Source organism: Gymnogyps californianus, chromosome 1 (genome assembly GCF_018139145.2).
Source record: "Gymnogyps californianus isolate 813 chromosome 1, ASM1813914v2, whole genome shotgun sequence".
Taxonomy (NCBI): Eukaryota; Metazoa; Chordata; class Aves; order Accipitriformes; family Cathartidae; genus Gymnogyps; species Gymnogyps californianus.
In genome coordinates, this window is record NC_059471.1 from 156,579,464 (window position 1) to 156,599,914 (window position 20,451).

Genomic DNA, 20,451 nt, shown 5'->3' on the forward strand with positions numbered 1-20,451 from the left:
TTTTCGTGAACAGATATAGGGCTTTCCTGTCCCATCTTTCATGAGATCCTTCATTAACTGAAAAGGAAAATAAATGTTTTTATGTTCTTTCTTAATTGTTTTTAACCTTTTCATCTAAAATCAGATCTCTTGACCAAGAGATTTCAATCATTTAAAATTTTAAATGATTCTGAACTGAATTCTATTTATCACTAGCCACTTGGCAACAAAAACTATTCCTGGTCAGTGCTTTGCTGCTGCCCTGCACAGCAGCTGCTCTGGAATTTCTGCAGCTCGCAAGGATGAGGTAATTTCTGTCGCTCGAATGAAAGCAGAAAGAGGCTAATGATTCTTTGGAAAGGTGCTTAGATTTGAACAAAACCAGAGGAAGATTACATTGCTTTTGTTTCCAGCTCTCTTGGCAAAAGTACTTTGTTAGCTCAGGTAGGATAGGGTATACGCTGAAGCTGCTTTTGAGCAAGCAGCACACTTGCAGCTGCATGTTTTAAAATCTGCTTTTGCCTTTTTGCTTCAGTTTCCCCTGTATAAAAGGAAGGTATTACTTCACTGTATCTCTAGGTTAAATTGATTGACATTTGTATTCTGTTTTGAATGTACAAAGTGCTAGCAGAAATGTTAAAACCACTTTGCAAAAAAATCCTTGCCATCTCCAGTTGGATATGCAATTACTAGGGCAAAAAGACTTACAAATGCTCAGAGAAACAGATTATTTCCTGGGAAAATGTAGGGTATAATGTATTTGTCCGAGTGCTGCAATGAAATACTTCTATGATGAGCACTCTAGAGGAGTTTACGAGGAAAATATTAATTCTTATTGTCTGCAATATTTGGATCTTGCAAGTCAACAGGGCATGAGCCCACCCATTACATAGTGAAGACAGAATAAATTTTTGAATGATTTTTTCCTTCTCCCAAGAAAGGTGCATCCTGCATAACTATGGATACAATTTTTTGTTAAAGACTGTAATCATTTAGTGATGGACTATATCATAAGGTAAAACTGATTGGCCTGTGACCAAAATTAAGGCTAATATTCCCAGATTTTAAGGGATACTTAAGACCACAGCTTAAGTCACTGGTTCTTTCATTAAGCTCTTCTGTTTGAGTTACAGCACATGTTTAAAAAATGTGTTTAATTCAGACATTCCTGCATTATTTGTCATTACACAAACTAATACTTTTTAATAAAACCTGCAGATTGTCTTACTCCTTATATTACAATGTATTTAGAATTATTGCAGTAAATTTAGGTGCTGTCAGATGGTCTCATTGCAGTGGAGACTAGGTCTAAGTCACAAGTACATGAAACTCCAAAATAAGATATCCTAAAGAAGTTTGAGAGATTTTTAATTCTATTTTTCTGGTCAGAAGACAAAGAAAACAATAAAATATGCATTGTCTCCAACTTCCTGCAATTTTATAATTTTTCTCATGTTCAATCTTTATTCTGTATTGTTTGTGGTCCATGTTTAGGATTTGGCATCTTACAAATGAGGTTAGTAGAAAGGTAGCATTTACTGTACTTATTAACCACTGTCTGTTCCAGAATGCCTCTTAGAATATTTATTCAAATTCAGCCTTCATTATTTTTAGCTCACTTGGGAAATTATTAGCTTTCGTCTGATGCCTCACATATTTATGCTAGAAATAAGAAGATTTCATACTAAGCGTATTAGTATGTTTAACGTCAGAGAGGAAGCCAAGTCATTATGCCAATTCTTATTTTAAAGAGCTTTTAATAGTGATAGCTTTTTCACAAGTAGTCAATAAGGTCCATAAGCAAAATTTAGACAAGTAGATAAGGACTCTGACTTGTATTTCCAAAGATACCAAGGTGACTAAAAACACAGGCATATGCCTAGAAGGATTTAAAAAAAAAAAACAACTGCCTAGGACCACCTATCATTGATTTCAGTGGCAATTAGATATATGACTGCTTTTGAAAAAATCTCTTGAGTGTCCATCTGCCTCTTCAGTGCCTAAAAAACATTGAAAATCTGCCTTATATGCCTTTAGGAGCCTCCAAGGTCTCACTGACTTTTCATGAGACTTGTACTAATTTTTGAAAATAGATTAACACTTCTAAAAAGTTAGTGTTCAGTCTTTTAGATGTAGCCATCTAGCTGCCACAAAATCAAGACCAATTTAGGCACTTTGGCAAACACTTATGTATGAAGAATTGATAATTTGTAACAGTTTGTACCATGAATGGTAGATGAACTTTAAAATTACACTACAAACCTTTCAGATTGGTTTGAATGAATGTTAAAAATGAGGTTTTTTTTGATGTACATATACCCTTTTCAAATCAGGCACAAGTAGTATCTATTGGTTGCTCAAAAGAGCCTCTATTTGCTATATTTATAATACAGAAGGAAAAATATCAGAAGTTCAGCTGGTAGTTCTTAGGAAAAACAGATGACTAGTTAGAAACCAGTGGGAATCCAGTCAAGGGAAAATATTTGTGGTGCAATGATACTTATGGCCAAAAGACCTAGGAAAATCAATGATCAATGTTTTCTTTAGTGAGCATAGAGAATTTCTCAAATTAACTGACACTATCCTCAGTGCACTGAGCCAAAGCCAACTGAAGTTAATAGATAACCTTGAGTAAGTATCCATGGACTCCTGATTGTGGATTATGAAGTGAAGAAACTCCTGGACAGGGCCAGCCTGGATTATTAACGTCACTATTTTCCCCTTCTTTGGTATCATCTTTGTCCCTTCTTTATTATACTAAATATCAGTTTTTCCTTGACAATGTCTCTCTTCTCTCTGCTGTATGAAAGTGTAGACATACACTTTTTAAAATATTATATCCTCAAAAAACCTAGCAAGGGCACTCCCGCCTGTTTCATAATTCAAAGATAATCGTTTCACATTCAAAATTGTTGCAGGTTATTTGATTCTCGATGGGGGGGGGTTCAAGCTTGATTTATTAAAAAAGTTTTGCTTTTTTTGCAGATCTGAGCTTCATCTGTTTCATATCAGAGTATAAATTTCTATTTGAAAAGAGCAGCAGACAATAAGAATATCACCACTTATGAATTCTGCTCATTTTATTAGTCTTCATCTTAGTGATAACAGGAAATAGTTGTCTTTTATTGCATCAACTGCTACTGCTTTCAAAAACTAAAATAAGATGACTATGTAACAAAAATTATAGTAGTTGACTTAATGCCATTAGAGCTGCAGTTGCAGAATTTCATTCCATTGTTTGCAAAAAGGTAAGGGTCAAATTCTACAAAAATATCTTCCTATTATTTTTTGAATGACCATATTATCTTGACCACTCCACCTTTTGAAATGATTGTATCATGGGATAGCTATATTAAGTCTACTGTATCTAATTCCTGAAATAGTGGTGGAACTCTACAAGTGTATGAAAATCATTCAGGTATCTCATACAAGATCACCCTTCATGACTTTTAAATGCAGAAGTCAATACATAACTGTGAAGTGAGAGAACGTTGTGGAAACATTACCCTCATTTCTACCCTATTTCCCTCAAGCCAGACCAACTGGGAATGTATTGTACATTGTAATGTGCATTGTACAATGCACAATATTATGAGTAGCCTGAAATAAGCTAAATTGTATATATATTTATTCATAGCAAATATAAATAATCCTTTCTGGTTTTTAGTGCTGTACTCTGGCTGCTTCAAAACAATACATTTACTGAGAAAGGTTTGTCAAGATCTGAACAACCTAAAGTACAGTTCCTACCCCCCCCCACAGCTGGTTTGGAAATTTTAACTACTGCAATTACTGTTCCCTGCAAAGGGATCACTTCAGAGAAGATCATGGAATGCGGTTATCTTTGAAGTGGTTCCGTACTGTTTCTATATTGCCTTGGACGAAGGGAGGAACTGAAGCGAGGAACGGTTAACAACCTCAGGCGGGGTTCTATCTTATTTCGGTCATGTTATTGCTTTTATAGATGAGCTCATTAGGTCAGCAGTAGCTATTTTTTAAATCTTCAAATTGCCTGAGTATCTCAAAACTGTATGCCTGTTCTATCAATGAGTGTCTCAAAACTGTACTTGAGCATCATTCTGTGTCCTTTCTCCATGATGTTACTTTATGGCACCGCATTCTAATGGAGAAAATGCTTCTTTAATGACACCTGATATTTAGATGTCACTTTGGGTTTTAAATATTATTATTGTCTCAATTTCTTAAAAAGCTGCTGGGCCATGTATTTTCATAGGAATAGAAATGAATCTGTGTGAACAGCAGTGTAAAAAAGTGCTTCATTATTTATGCATGGATAAGTACACCTTGTCTCATTATGCAGGAATAAAACATGAAGGAGTGTTACTTATTATGGCATGTAAGAGTATATTCTATCTATTATATCAAGAAAGAAAAGATAGAAAAGCTTTTCCCTTCTGTTGTTACTATCTCAGAGTGGAGTGCTTTCTCCAACAGGATTCACACTTAGTCAGACTAAGGCCTGGGAGTTCTTAAAGGCCAAAGGAGCAACTCTAACTGGTGTTACCTGCATAAGGTACATACTGGGTCTTTGCTTAACTGTATTATACCATGGCAGCTACAATAAGCTTGGATTTGCTTTCATCTGAAATGTGGTCTGTATGAATGCATCCTTAGCTCCACACTGAAGTTCACTGTGTGGTTTTAAATAGATTCATCCCACCGAGATTTAGGCTCTTAATGGAGGGTCCTTACTCAACTAACTTAAGGATACAGTTACCATAGCTTCCTTGCTTAATTTAGTGGAGAAGGAAAAGTATGTCCTACAGGATATTCAGAACTTAATGAGAGCTCTGAAAATTTCTTACTCCTCTCACTGACTGTAAAATGAGCTTGAGTAGGCTCCTAACTCAGATACCTCATTTAAGTGACCAAAAGCAGATAGAATGAATCTGAAACAGAATCTCCTTGTGTATATTGGATCAAGCTCTGTTTAACCTTTGTCATTCAGAAGGTTCAGTCTGTACACGGATAAATGAAAATGTTTGTCACAGATTGTCTGTCTAGAAAGAACTGAATTTAAAAGTCTTTTATCTGAAAAGAGGTGAAAGAAACAATACAGTCAACAACATAAAATACAAATGAGAGCTTTTCTAATACATCTATCCTTCTCTATATGAATTGTGGAGGTACAATAACATCACCTATTCTTCCTACACCTCTATCCTCCCTTGAAAAAAAGAAGAAAAAAAAAAAAACCCAAAACCCACCAAAAAACATTAGTAAGGAATACTTAGATATTACTGAATTCCAAAATATAAGTAGGGTCATAATGCAAATTATTTCAGTAGTACCTCTGTTTTCATTCAGTGCCCATTGATTTAGAGTAAAATGACAGAAACAATTAGAAAAAACAGAAGTTTTCTAAAAGCAAATATATATGGTGTTTTTGCATTTAATCTTAGCTATATATTTCAGGAATAAACATGGCTTTTATTCAGGACATGTATTTGCCAATAATACATCTGATTAAACTAGCAAAATTAGACATACTATCAGTAGCTTGCTCCCAAATTACACTAGAAGAAATTAGATACATTTTCAGTAGCTTGCTCTCAAATCTCTTCAGTCTATGAGTCACCAGATTCTTCCTGCCAAACTAAATATGTCTGTGAAAGGCTGGAAACTTTAATGGAAAGAAACATAAAACTTGAAATACGTAGGAAAAACTAAGTTTTTTCATGGAAGACCTGTTGACTAGTAATTCAGGAATTCAGGGGATGTAGAAACAAATTATTACATTTTGCTTGTCTACAGAAGTTTCAAGGTATGAAATGTATTCAATTTACACCTGCTATGTTAACCTAAAATAGATATCCTCATTAGCTTTCATGTAACCTAAAGTAATCAATGAAGACTTGCAGAAAGAAGTTGTAAAAATTTCATTATAATAGTAGAAGCTCTTATCCAGTCATTTTGATGGGGCTGAGGTAAAACAAACCTTCAGTATAGTTAACGCAAGTCTGAAAAAATCCCTCTGTTGTAAATTGGATTTATTATACATAGTACTACACAGTCATCGAAGCTAATTAGGAACATACTCATCTTTTCAGATCCACAACCATAACAACATCTTCTCTACGATTTTCCCCACAACACTTACACTTTTTCTACCTTTGCATAAGCCATACATTTAAATATATTCTTTAGAATACAGACTTCTTGTGAAATACAGAGTTTGTGTACGTAATTTAAGCTTTATCCATTGCCTTAGTAGGATATAGCTGTTAATTAACATTCTTTTGAAGTCAAAACGATTTTCAGTAGTGTTTACTTTCCTTAGAAGTTGTTGTTTATAGGAGCTCGGGGTGTTACTTAAGTGCTTGCTTGTTTGGAGATAGAAATAGTTAATAAGTATTGCTAGAATATTTATTTTCAGAAAGAAAACAGTTTTGTTCACTGAGCTGGATTGAGTGAGAATGGTCCCTTCTTTTTTCTGCATACTCAGCCTTGTGTAAATTTCTGCTCAACACACAAAGACACAAACACTATAAACAAATAGTTCTGTATCAAAAAAATTAATATAATTTCAGGTTTGGGCATGAGCCATAATTTCCTAATGGAAGTGCTTTAACAGGACACTCTTTCCCTACTTCCACACTTTTATGGGCACATACGGAAGCAGAAGGGTCTGCTCTCTGGAGGCATTCTCTTACTCTAGAACAGTTATATTACATAGACAGGAAAACTGGGATCACAGCTGAATTTCAAAAGTAAGATGGGAAATATATAAATATGCTGTAGACTCAGGAAAAAAAAAAAAGAGAGATGAGCCCTAAATTGTTTCTTTGATAAAAAGAAGCTATTCCAGTTTTCACTAGCAAAGGATTTACCATGAGGTAAGCAAACAACTTCCACTCTGTCTTGTAAGAGCAAGAACATTGAAAACATATTAAATTTGACTGTACATCGGATTCAATCAAAAAATACAGCAAGTATCTCAGACTTGTGTCTGATTTTGTAGGAATTTAAGTTTACTAAGGAATTCAAAGCAGTTTTCAAAGGAATTCCAAACCAATTTACCAGGAATTGTCATTGGAGAGGCAATCAGAAATTTAAGCTAAAAGTTGCTCAGATGGTATAATTGACAAGATAAGCTCACCTATGTAATTTGTGTAATACTTAAAGAAGTGTGAAAAGAAGATAACATTTGACTTTTCTTGCTTTGATAAAGTAAGAAAAGCAATTTATCCTATTATTCTGAAAGTTGTATGTTAACCAGTGCCTAAGGTACAGCCTTTCAGTTGAAATAGGCATTTGGTATTTAACTGGGTTCAATTTTTTTAAACTTTTACTTACAGTGACAATGCAAAATTTTCTATAAGTTGGAGTGACCCACTGGTCAGTATAGGGTATGCCCCTCCAAAAGCTACGGATGTGTTAAAATTCTTGTTCTCAGAACCTCATTCACTGATGCAAACATGAAATATGCGTGTCATAACTTAACAATTGGACCTAGTACTTAGGCTATATCTTGCATAGTGATTTTGCATTAAATGCACCACAAAGAAAGTATGAATTAATGGCTTTTTCTTCTTTTTGACATGGAAGTTCCTGTGGTTATTACCAGAGATAATTTTAGCATAAATTCTTCAATAAGTATACATTTGTGTTATTTCTTTTGTCTTGATTTCTAGACTGAGAAATGACTTAACTGTTGGTTACCCCTTTCATTTGTTGTCATATTTTTGAACAATTAAGCTTGTATCATAGGGAAATACTGACATTTGGGTATGGTTCAGATCCATCCCTTTTTAGCAAAGCTCTGAAATGAAAACGGCTCTATTTGATTTTCAGTGATGTGAGAGGGTTTGAAACATGCATAAGAGCTAAAGTGCTGAATAAGCTCTAGAGAAATGGCTGTATGAACTTCCTTCTTTGAATAAGCACTCTGTATAGATTGCCCTACATGCTCAAGTAGTTAATGCAAAAAAGTTTTAATTAAGAGACTGTGTGGTTCTGCTAAACTGAATAATTTGCTTTGTGACTCTTGGTGCTGTTGATCAAATATTGCAAATGCATTATTAATACCAGAACAAATGAAGAGGTCCATATGCAAAGGTTTTGGCCAATTGCATAAAGCATATGCCAGAATTGTAGTCAGTGAAGGGTTTTTCTTGGTATTTAAGATTCAGTGGAAAAGTAAGAGGGACAGCTATGCCAAGAATTAATGCTGATCTTGCCAAGTGCTTCTTTGAGTCACTTTATCCAACATGAGACTAAACAATGTATTAAATACACATATAGCAGTTAGGGAATCAAATGTCAAATAACAGCTTTCTGCTATTTGAGACCAAATTTGAAACTTGGTCTAGTGCATAGATAAAGGCAAACGTTATAACAAGCATTAGCATCTCTAACATCTAACAACTAATAAGGACACATATAAATTGAACTTATTTGGTTTTGGTAGTAGACAATTTTTACAGAAATGTTTCTTGCTGAAATTTTGATCAAGGGTTTGCTTCCAGTCACCTCATTAAAATTATCATTACTACTACAGTCCCTCTGAATGAAAAGGTTGAAAAATTATGAAATCCTTGGTGACCTGAGAACTAGCTGTAGAGGAGACCTGTTTGCAGAGTCTAAATTTAGTGTGTTTTAGAGGCTAAATCCTCCTAGACTCACTGTGTGATCCATGGAGAAAGAAGGCAGAACCTCCCTCTGTTATTAAAGAGGTAACTTAAGAAGATTAACCTCACTAAACTAGGGTTAGCTTTTATGAACACTCCCTAGCCTTTCTTAATGTGGTAAAAAAGGACGAAATTCTTTCAACGACTGGCTTATTTTCAGAGAACTTCCTCAATGATTACTGCCAGGGGCAACAGAGCACACACCAAACTTATGTATCAGTTATTTGACTATACAGTGATACCATTCCAGAAGCCAGAGCTGTCTTTTTTCTTACAGAGGTATATCAATAACTGTGCCTATAGTCCTGGTTTCCTGAGCACTGACCCTGCAGACCTGGCTAAAGCACATCTTAGCTCCTTTCTAGGCTAGCTTTCCTGTAAGAATTAAGGAACCTGGGGATAAAGATTGAGGAATACATTCAGATCTTCCATGGATACAGGATTTGGACACAAATGGGGCATGTAGCCAGACCAAAGAACGTAAAAACACTCTCACATCTTGCTGTGTGAACATAGCCAAGATGACCAGCATTTCTTTGCAAAGATTTGTATGACTGTCACTGACACCACAGGCTGTGTGTCTCCACAGCAGCTTTTCAGTACGCCTCTCCTGGGTTTGTTAACATTAACATTCCTTTCAGTCAGGGACACAGAGAGGAGCTAATGACTCATAGCTCCTACAGGTATGGAGTAGTTAAAGAACTGAGTGCCATGCCATCTCTTGTAATTATGTTGATAGGTTTGACAGGCCTAGAAACTTTAATAACATCTTAAAAGCAGACTTCCTGAAGTAAACAAGAAGCTGTTAACTAAAGGGAAATGGAAGAAGCAAAACGTAATTGCCTATTGCTATGCCCCTTATTTCCTCCTTTGTAAGGCAGCAATTCTTCCATATACACCTTAGTTCTACAAAGCAATGAGATCTGATGACAGCTCTGATGACCCAAGATTATGTTCGCTGTCTTATCCTGATTTTCTGATGATTATAAACCAATAGTCTTATGCTGCGCACAGCTGGGGATATTCCCAAGGACAGCACACAATTCTGATTGTCTTAGTGGAAAAAAATGTAGTAAAAATCTGTAATGATTCTGCACAAAGCAATTGACACAAGGTGCGTTAGGCTGGATACCAGAAAAGCCTGTCTTTTATGAGATTCACTCTTTTACATATGGAAGCATGTGCCAGATTATTCTCCATTCTCTGAAGAATATCAGAGGAACTCCATTGTGTCTGGTATCTAAATTCAGCTCCTTCTTTTCTATACAAGTGATGCTTCAGAAGATTCACCATAAGCCCAAAGCAGTTTTTTTAACAGAGAAAAGGTGGGTTTTTAATTCATGAAATTGATTGCCATGGCTTTGAATAAGTATTGCCATCTAACTTGGGCTTTAGAAATTAGAATGACCAAAAGTATCTAAGGAAATAAGCAAGCTATTTCTTTATTGGCATTCATCTGTATTGTTAGCCAAACTGGTATCCATTTATTGGAAAAGGAAAAGGTATATTTTCAAAGGAGAAGAAACTAGATAAAGAAGAATATAGCATTTCCTCCTTAGAGCAAACTACATTTGCTTTCCTTTCTCATGGTAGTAATAGTCCTCAGGAAACAACATGAGCAAGAATGAATGATTGTCCATCAAATTCAACTTGTATAAAGAAAAAAAAAACCTTTTTTTTTTAATTAATCTACAAAGTAAATTCCTGTGATGACTAGACTATTTCAAGCAAAATTTCCCCCCTCCTGGGCTATCGCTCCTGTAAGTTTCCTGTAATTTGTCCTTTCAGTTTTTCCAACATTCTCTGCCCTCAGCATTGTTTTGTAGTACCAGTGGCATAGTAGACCTTTCTAGGCATTAAAATTCAAGTGAACATAGCAGCCATCCCACTTTGCTTCATGACTGTTGAATCCAGAGTTTTTGAGACTAAAGAAACATTAATTGAGAAGAGTTGTGTCTAAGTGTAGCCACTTGTGTAGCTGTGGCCACACTCTCTGTTTGTTGGCTTCTCCTAACATAAGCTAGCACACAGGAACTTGAGCAGCAGAAGTTCTGCTGGAGAGGTGTTGCTAGATAAAAGGCGGCAACAAACTCCTCTTCACTGGTGAATCATGGGAGAGAAAAAGCTGTCCAAGAAGTAGCCACTGCTGGCTGGGGTTAAATGTGACCAAGGGAAAAAGCAGATGCTCTATTTTGGGATTTGTGCAGTGTTCTCCCCTAAAAAAACTTTATAAATGCTCCTTGCCAGTCTACCTCATGAAGAAAGGGAGTGGTAGAAACCACATTTGACTTCCTCTTGAAGTCAATACTTTTCTTTGTGTGTGGTAAGCAGCTGGGGCATCTCTTCAGAAGCTGTAAAGAATTTCCTTTTATAGCTAGGAAGTTAGGCAGAGTAGACTATATAAAGAAAATTTTTTTCTTCTAGTCCTAGCTGTAGATATAACCTTGTGGTTGTGGAGTACCGAGTTTCAACAGAAAGTAACTCAATTATTTCTATCTTCATTTCCACCCACAACTCCCAAGGAACAGTCAGAAGCTTTGACCTTGAATCTGAACCAGGAGTTCCACCTCAGCCAAAAGGTATTCTTTATATTTGGAGTCTCTAGTGACATACAGAATGATGGAAGAAAAACCTTCCCTCACAGCTATTTCCTGTGTAAGTTAAAGGCAAACGTTACCATTGATTATACTTTATTTAAAGGAACCAGAGTATGAGAATAGAAGGCTTAAAATACAATTTAAATTGACATCCTCTTCACACTAAAAGAAAAAAGTTCACTGGATTTTTGTGTCTGCAAATGATGTGGCATTCTTAAAAAGTCCCAAGAAATGGAGCAACATTTTTAACTTCCAATAACATGCTGCGTTCTGTAGTACGTTTGATATGAGGACCTCAAGTTGTTTTACCAATGTTACTGGACTTACTTTTCTATAGTTCTATATTTTAGATTAAACACTAACAAATAAAAGGAAGAAGGCTAAAACAGATTAAATTGCTGCCTCATGAATCAGAAGTAGTCAGATAGAGGACACCCATTACTTAGCATCCAAGGGCCATGTACCAACTTCATAAAATTCCTGTTGAATGTTGCAGTTGCAGTCTGTTGATTACAACAGCGCAAGACTTTCCTAAAACAAAGTAGTCATTCATTAGTAAAACCTTCCACAGCCTTCCATACAAAATAAGCTAGATCCTTATGGTGTCAACAGTTACATTATTTCAAGTGAAAACTCAGAATGTAGGAAAACAACAAACTATAGAGAAAGTCGTTACTGACAGCAGATAAAACTCAAGATTGCAAGGGTAAAGATCTCCTTTAAAACTTCAGAAACCCATCCTGGTATTTTAAAGTAAGGATGATCTAGCTTAGGGAATGTAGAGATTTGAAACAGATTGTGCAACCTTAGACTAACTGAGATAATTGAAAACAAAGAGAGTTATTGCTGATGATAGCGTTTCACATGTCCTCTTACCTTGAGGAACACAAATAGTACACATAACAGTAAGTCTGATTGCTTGGCGGTAACAGCCACTCTTGTGGTAAGCAAGTGTGATAGTTCTCTGAACAAGCAGCAAACACTTTACCGGGAGAGGAATGACTGGGAAAATGCCTAAGATACATGCACAGTAAAAATAAATTGCTATGCTGTTCTAAGGATGCAGTATATTGTCTCATTGTTTTCTGGTGCAGAAACAGGAGGGGGAGATGAAAGTTTTCCTTTACGTTCCTTCCAGCCATGAAGAGAAAGTATTTGTAGGACACTCAAATAGCCCCTTAAGTGTAACTAACTCAGCTGCTGATAAATGTAACAGATTTTGGTGTTCAAATGAACACATAAAGAGTTGGTAGAAAAATATAAATTCCTTTATGAGAGATTCTAGTATTTTTAATATTGTGTTTAGCACCAGAATACTAAGTTAAACAGCACCCTAGAGCAGATGCTCACTAACAATAGCTACAGTGTTAAATACAGAAAGGAAGGGTTCTTTAGTGAATTACTTTGCATATATGAAACTAAGGCTCCCAGTCTCAAAGGTAAACTTTAATAGAAAGTGCCAAGAAGACAGTGAAAACGTTTGCAGCTTGTATGTTGAAGAAATTAGGATTTTCTGTAAATTAAAGGTGCGAGAATCTGGATTTCTATTTTTATTGCAAGCAAGGAGAAAAATATTGAAAGCAATAACTCCATGAATATAAATAAATAGGAATGGGGCGGGTAAGATCAGAAAAAACAGAAGTGATAGCTTAGAAAGCAAGAATTATTAGGAAAAAATGAGGATTATAAAAGTAAAAAAAAAAAAAAAAAAAAAAGCCAGACCTCACAAAGAATATACAAATAAACAGAAGAAAACCCCTTCAGTTAATTTCTTCTCTTTATAGCCTAACCACCCCATATTTCCTTTTCTTTGTTAGATTCTTGTTTGGAAAGGTAACTGAGGCCCTGAAGGAGAGGTAACTTCAGACAAGAAGTTCAGACAAGCACATATTATTATTAAAAGTAAACACTAGCTTCAGAGGCTTTAAAAGCACAAATTCTTGCATGTTTTGACTAAATATATTAATGAATGAATTAAGAATGAATATATTTCTAGCTAAAAGTTTCATTAACTTTGTCATTTGAGCAGCAAATAGCTGAAAATTAGAAATAGATTTCTATTATTTACAAGTTGTGTATTTCTTGATCTTGACAGCACTTGTAAGAAGGCACCAAGATAAAAGAGTTACTTATCTAACTACTCCAGCTTTGCACAATCTAAATCACAGAGAAGGAAAAATATTGTGATGTTCAGTTCCAAAGTGTAGGTCTTGCTGCAAAAAGTTATTGGAGTACTAATATATCCACACTATTGCAGACAATTTTATCTGCTTTCTGTACTGGTGTTAATCTTTATTATCTCACCATGCATGAATTTTCCTTCACCTGTATTTAACTGCTGAAGCATGTGGATACTTGAATGTGGTAACTTTCTGCTTGCTGCCTTCCAGATTTTCTTTTTTTCAAACCAGATGTTGAAGCTTAGTGTGTTTTGAAATATCATACAATTTGTACTTAAACTGTTTACGAGTAGTCTGACATAACAGGTACATGCAGTTCTGCCTCATGAATGTCTTGGGTCTAGTATGTGCTTTCATTCATTTACTTTCAGTGGCAGGTCAGCAGAAAGCAGTAATATAGCAGGTGGAATAGCAGCAGCTGGAAAGTGGTTAAAAACAATAACATGTCTGAGAAGGAAAATCTGTCAGAAACTCAGAGAGGCTGAACACAGGCACAGCTTTATTCTTTACTGAGACTTCACGGTCACTGAAGACTTGGGGATCTCCAGGACAGAGGATACTAGTCATACTCAGCAGCCTGGTTTGATCATTTCTAAGCTTGCTTATAGCAGTTGCAAGCTCCAATGGAGTACATGGAAAAATTTAGCAGTTGAATGAAAGGGTTGACTTACTGAAGTAAAAGCCTCTGTCTCCACACACGAACTGAAGAGCATCAACCAGCTCAGCACCACAGAGTGTTTCTGGGCCAGCAGCAGCAGAACTGGTTAAGGTAAGCAAACACAGGCCAAGGTAGAAGAAATGAATGTAGGACACAGTGTGCATCTTCACCTGCCAAAGAAGCAAAAGCAGTGTCAGAATTTCCCAACAGAGTCCTGAAGAAAATGACTCCTGCACCCTTGTGAGTTGAGAATGTATATGTACTGCAATTTGTTAGACACTAAACACAGTATCAGGAAATGCCTCGCAATAATTTTGCAACTGTCTACATATTCTAGTCCATGTATTTTGTAAACTGATTACCTCCTCTGGTGAATATTCTTGGTTCACATTCACACGTAGTTAGAGAACCTTGTAGTAACTATGATTTATGGTTGCTCCTGCAAAAGGAGGATATGGAAGAGTGCAATAGACAGGCAAAGGGAAGCCTGGAATAATAAGAGTAAGGAAGACTAGACAGTCTTGAATTGTCTTGTCTGAGACCAGATAGGCTATGAAGGAATATGACAGTTGTCTGCCAATGTACTGTGGGAGATGGAGATGGCATACAACAGAGAAGAGCTGTTTAAACTAAAGAACAGCACTGGCACAAGAATAAATGGCTGTAAACTGGATGAAAGGAAATTTGGCCCAGTAGGAAAAGGGTTCATAATTAGTACTCCATGGTTCTCCAGCCACCTTAAAAAGGGAAATACCAGGACAAAACAAAAGAAATTTCAAGGTAGAGCTTGCCAAAGTTACAGAAGAGTTGATGTGGGACCTTCCGTAGTAGGGGACCACATTCAATGACTCTTACAGTCCTCTGTTACTAGCAAGTTAACATTTGGAAGCATTCAAAAAATTAAGAGGAGCACTAGTGGGAGTGTTAAGGATTTGTATTTTTACTTGATGGAAACAGCTATACTTTCACTGACCTCCATTATATCCTCTTAGTCAGGTTTGGCTATGAGGTATACACAGAGGTGATAATTCTTTTCTCATTTACATTTGGTTACAAACTATCTTTTTCCTGGACTTATGATTGAAGAAAGGCCGATCCTCAATGGGTGTAAATTTGCACCATTTCATTTATCCACTTCCTTTTATATCAATTTATATCAACCAAAGATCTTACCCAACATGCCAAAGAAGATAGCATTACTTTTTTTTAAATACTAGGAAAAGCTATTTATATTTAGTAGCAGGACAGTGAAGAATGTGCTTAATACCTATTCTGAACTGATTTAGATCACTTGCCAAAAATGCTAGTTTCAAAAGGTGTAAATCTGCATTTAATTCCATTCTCTTTCAAGGTTAACATTAGTATTGCAGTCAGGTAAGAAGTTACAAATCTTTCTTGCACATACAGTTAACCTTGGCTTAAAACTGCTTTGTATTAGCTGACTAGTGCAAAGTAATTGGAGTAAAATGATTAATCTTCCCTAAAGTTTCTTTCAGGGTTTCAGGGACCATTTATTCTTATTTTTTCACTAAACTTTAGAAAAACCAATGAAATTATCTAGTGTCTGCTCATATGGGATCTGATCCAGTGGGGTATTGAGCCTTCTTTAGTCAATAATTTTAAGAATTCTTATTTTCTTGGCAAGAGATCTTAGCACCTTGCTGGATGAGTCCCCTATTTCAACTTAAGTCAAAGCTGAATGAGAGACAAATCTATAAATAAGTCAGAATTTATTCCCCTTTTTTTCCTGATATTTCCACTGTGAAAATAATGAACAAATCTAAATCCCATGATATATCATAAAAAGAAAGAATAATTATTTTCCCATTCACAAGAGTCTTTAGCCAACTTCACCACGCAAAAACCAACAAGCTTTAATGCATGGACATGACTGCAATGGCAGATGGAGGAAGATCAGATTTAAATGAATGATGATAACACGAGGCATTATTTCCTGTAATGATTTCATATCTTAACAACATCAATTTCTTTTTTCCCTTGCCATATTTTTGAATTTCTAAGATAAATGTGATGCACCTGCAGTTTAAGATTGTTCCCAGTTCTGAGGAGGTAAAGCAGAAAGCTGTTTAGCACACCGCCTCAGAAGGCTGAAAGACATTACAAATACAAGAACATTATGTATTTAACAATTTGTTCCTGTATAACATTTGGGCCAGAAATAAACATAAATCTTAGACATTTAACAATTTTGTATTTTTCAAGACTTTTCAGCTGGGTTGCATTTTCAGATAAATATCAGCACTGAACTACAACAAAACAGATTATCTACTGGTTTTCCTTTAGTGGAAGCCAAAAAGGCTGCACAGTATAAACCACAGAGAATTTCTAACTTTATCTCCAAATTTAACAACAGTCAAGAACTTTCAAGCAAGTAAAAACTTTGGGGAAAAGAAAACAGACTCACATGTTTCTAGGGCTCAATCAATTATTTGTTAAATTAAGTGCTGTTTCATCAAAACTAATTCCAAAACATAGTTTAAAACTTTAACTTTACTTCATCATTTTAATTAAACATAACATTAGTTGATTCAATATGTTTCTGATAAAATCAAAGTTCCCATTTATGTCTGAGGGGAATATTCTTAAGAAAATACAAAGTTGTAATCCAATATTGCTTCAGGTTCTTTACAAACAGGCAGAGTACTTGCAATATCCCCAATTTGACTAGAAAGTTGAGGGTTTAAAAGAAAATGCATTGGCATGTGGGTGGGGTTTATTGAAGCATCTAATTACATTTGGAAATTGGATACAGGTTCAGGATGAGCCTGGTTAAGTACTTCTTTTAGTTGCATAGAATGACTGACCATATTTTCACAGCTGGAATTTCCTCTTTTTTCAGTAAAATAACCAGCTTTTGCTGCATTCCTCTTTTAATAGTCCAGAAGAGTGGCACCACAGAGGAATGTCATATATGAACACTCTACATCTCTTTTACTTCTTAATTCTTCTATATAAGTCCTCTTCTTCTAACAATCTATCAGTTGGCAGAAGTTGTGCATAAGAATTCTTCACATGCTTGGTCATTTTAATAACGTATAAGAGCATCTACAGTAATTATAAATATCTTGAAGGGGCAACACTTTTATGGATCGTATATGCTATAGAAAAAAAATCCAGAGTTATATTCAAAATTACATTTTGCTACATAGAGGTTGGACCTGATTACCAAGCCATAGTAGAAGTATGTAATTAGTATGTAATAACAGTATTCACTAGTAATTATTATACAAATAAAGCATATATACTCTAGAATGGATCAAGGTTTAAATACTGCTAACTTTGATTAAAGAATCTGGGCTACATCCTAACCTAAATCAATATGTTCCATTGATTCCAAGGAAGCTTGGCAGGATGCACCAGCTGAGGAACTAGCACATTACTTTTAGTAATGTCTCTTAGTGCCTTGCTCAATACTTTAAAAAAAATCATCTTCATCTTTCAAGTATATTGGAAGGGATGCCCATTTATACATTAAGAGAATGGTTTCATCCATTGCAATTACAGACCTGCTCTTTTGAATCATTAAGGAATGAGATAAGTGTGTTTCAAGTGTAAGACACTCTAAAAAAATAATTAGGCCCTAAACAATTAAAACAGGGTAATTCTGTCAACTGTATAAGTGTCCTTGCAAAATATTAAAGAAAAAAAGTTCTTGAAGGATATAAATTTGCTGATAATGGAAAGTTGAACTAGGGCCAATTGACAGAAACAGAGGTCAATGCACCTACTGAAGCCAAATTTACTTAAAGACAGTTTATATTAATGTGTAGAAATTATAGGGTCATAACATGAAACTTCACATGCAAACTTTCCTGAAACAGCCCTCCCTACAAGGGAAAACTTGGAGATGAACATGTAGGGGAATTTCCATTTTCTTTATATACAATTGCTTAAGCTATACAAATATGCAAGGTCAGCAAGAGTCGCAGCTGGTTTCTAGTGTAGAAAACAAACTGAACTTCACATTTACTTTTAATTTATGAAAGCAAAAACCAAGTAAATGCTACAATGCTGCCAGAAAATTGCTGCAGTGACAACATCCCTTAAAAGTTTCCCTGTGAAAGCATGAACATTTTATTTATAATTGTGGATAATAAAATTGCAGAAACTTAACATGTGAATAATACCTTTTTTCCTATAAAACCCTGCACCTGCAGAAAATAGCTAAAAGTTCTTTTTTTCAGAAGCATTAATTAACAATACAGACAATGATGTAATTGGACCCTTTAATAATGACATAACTGAAAAATTGCAAAGTTCTCTGAATAGAAGTGAAATTTAAGACATGTATCTGCAATAGTTTACCCTTACAGTTATCTATGTAATTGCAACTATTACATACAGCCATTTTCCAGATCACATAAAATTGCATGTTCAGCAATTTATAAATAATTCTCAGTTCTAAAATAATGTTATTGAAAAGTGCACAATACTCTTCAAACCAGAAGCAGACAATACACAATAAAATAAAACTAAAAAATTATTTGAAATAGTAATAAAGATTTACCTTCAAGAAATCACAAAAGCAGCACTTAACTAATTGTGTTGATAGACTGTTGATTTTTTCCATTGCTTCTTAAAAGTGCAAAGTCTGGAAATGAATTTGTTAGCAGTAATGATGAGAAAAAAGAAATCCAGAGAGATGTGAGATGTTGAGAGCAATGTCACATTTCAATATTGAGGACTTTATTCCATTGCGCAGGCTCTATCTGCTCTGATTTTAGCAGTGACAGTGAGATTTAGCAAACAGAAGAGGGATTTAGAGAAAATCCTCACATTTATCTACATTACACAGACACTGTAGACAGGAAACAGCTGGGGGAGCATTTGCCTTCTCTCTCTCTCCCTCTTCTGGCAAAGTTACCGAGTAAGGACTTTTTTGGGCATGGTGACAAATAACATCATACCTTTGCATTTTAAAACTAGAGCACAGAAGCATATTTTTTTCCCTTTAAAAGAATGTGAATTAGTGACTGAGGGGTTAGCAGACAAAACAGCTTGTGCTGCTATGAAAAATAAGAAAATGTATTCTGGTTAACTTTCAGATAGCTATGTGTGCATTTGTATTTATGTGTGTGTGTCTGCATTTCAAATATATAAAAACTTATATATGTAAGGGCATTTTTTATATATATGCATACCTTTGTATATATGTACATATTTATGCATAGAGGCACAAGTATTTTATTTATATAGTATACAAAGACAGGCAGTCGGTTATCTACTTTTTTCTTAATTCATCTTTACATTATTAAACTTGGCACACCTATATGCTGAGTAACAATTAAAACCTCCAACTCTCTGTGCTATTAACCCTAAAATAGCCGTTTGTTATTTGCTAAAAATAACAGAATTGTTGAGCACCACTTGCAAATAGGGCAAAATAGCTTTGTGATCTTTTAGCAACCACACAGGAGAAGTCATATCATTTCCTAGAATTTACAGTACCATGAATATAGTAACACAAGTAGCCCAGTTTGGGGGGCTTCCATGACATTTATCTTAAATACGCTGTTGTAATTCTAAAGTGATTTTCCCCCTTTTTAGTAGTAATCTTCATAATTACTCTTGATAACAGTTTAAATGACATTGGGAAACAGAGAATTCAACTTTGTTAGTTCTGCAATACCTAACTTTTGCCTTTTTATTTTTCCTCAATTATGAGTATATTATAAATAACACCAGCTGGCCAGCAACATGCTCTCACGGGTTATGATGTCATTCAAATCCCTCAACTGTGTTAGTGGCTTGCAATGTGCTCCAAGCCAGCTGTTTTTCTATTTATAATGTATGCTTGCATTTCAATACTCAGCTATTGAGAATAAAGTTGTGATGCTGTTTTGTAGATACAATTTGTACTTGTTACCCTTTGGTTTTGCAAGATGGCATTTAAAAGTAGAGGATTAAACAAGACTGCAGCTCCAGAGACCAAATACATGTCATAAACACTGCATGATTTCCATAAAAGCTGTTTCAGAACATTGCATCTTGTCCCTATCCCCTTCCACTCAAGTGTGAGTTGCATGCTGAGGTGCTAGCTGTACTTTATTATTGAAAATAACAATTGAGATCATGTTTGCCCAGGTCCAGTCTCAGCTTTCAGATCCACCTTGAACTATATGGTGCTTGCCAGGCAGAAAGGACACACTGAGTTATTTGTATCCTCTATGAATCGCTAATACTCTGCTCTGTGCAGTTTTAAACGGTGTATGTTTAGCTAAGCTGATTAATCTTTGCAAGGGATTTCTTCTAATGTAGCATAATGGCAGAATCACGGGGGGCTTTGAGGTAAGTTTGTTTAGTTCAAGTAATACCAATATTTCAAGTATTCTAATACACATTTGTACTGCAGGTACTGTATTTTA

General features: G+C 35.3%; 1 protein-coding gene across 1 annotated transcript in view; it reads right to left on the reverse strand.

Annotated features, from left to right (window-relative positions):
• Positions 1–18,656, reverse strand: part of IGF1 (insulin like growth factor 1) — a 47,795-nt gene extending 29,139 nt beyond the window's left edge. Inside the window, exons 1-2 of the mRNA XM_050907784.1 lie at positions 18,594–18,656; positions 14,079–14,235 (exon numbers count right to left, since the gene is read on the reverse strand). Of these exons, the coding sequence (XP_050763741.1) occupies positions 14,079–14,235; positions 18,594–18,656 (220 nt within the window). The remainder of the gene's footprint in view (positions 1–14,078; positions 14,236–18,593) is intronic.
• Positions 18,657–20,451: the final 1,795 nt, after the last annotated feature.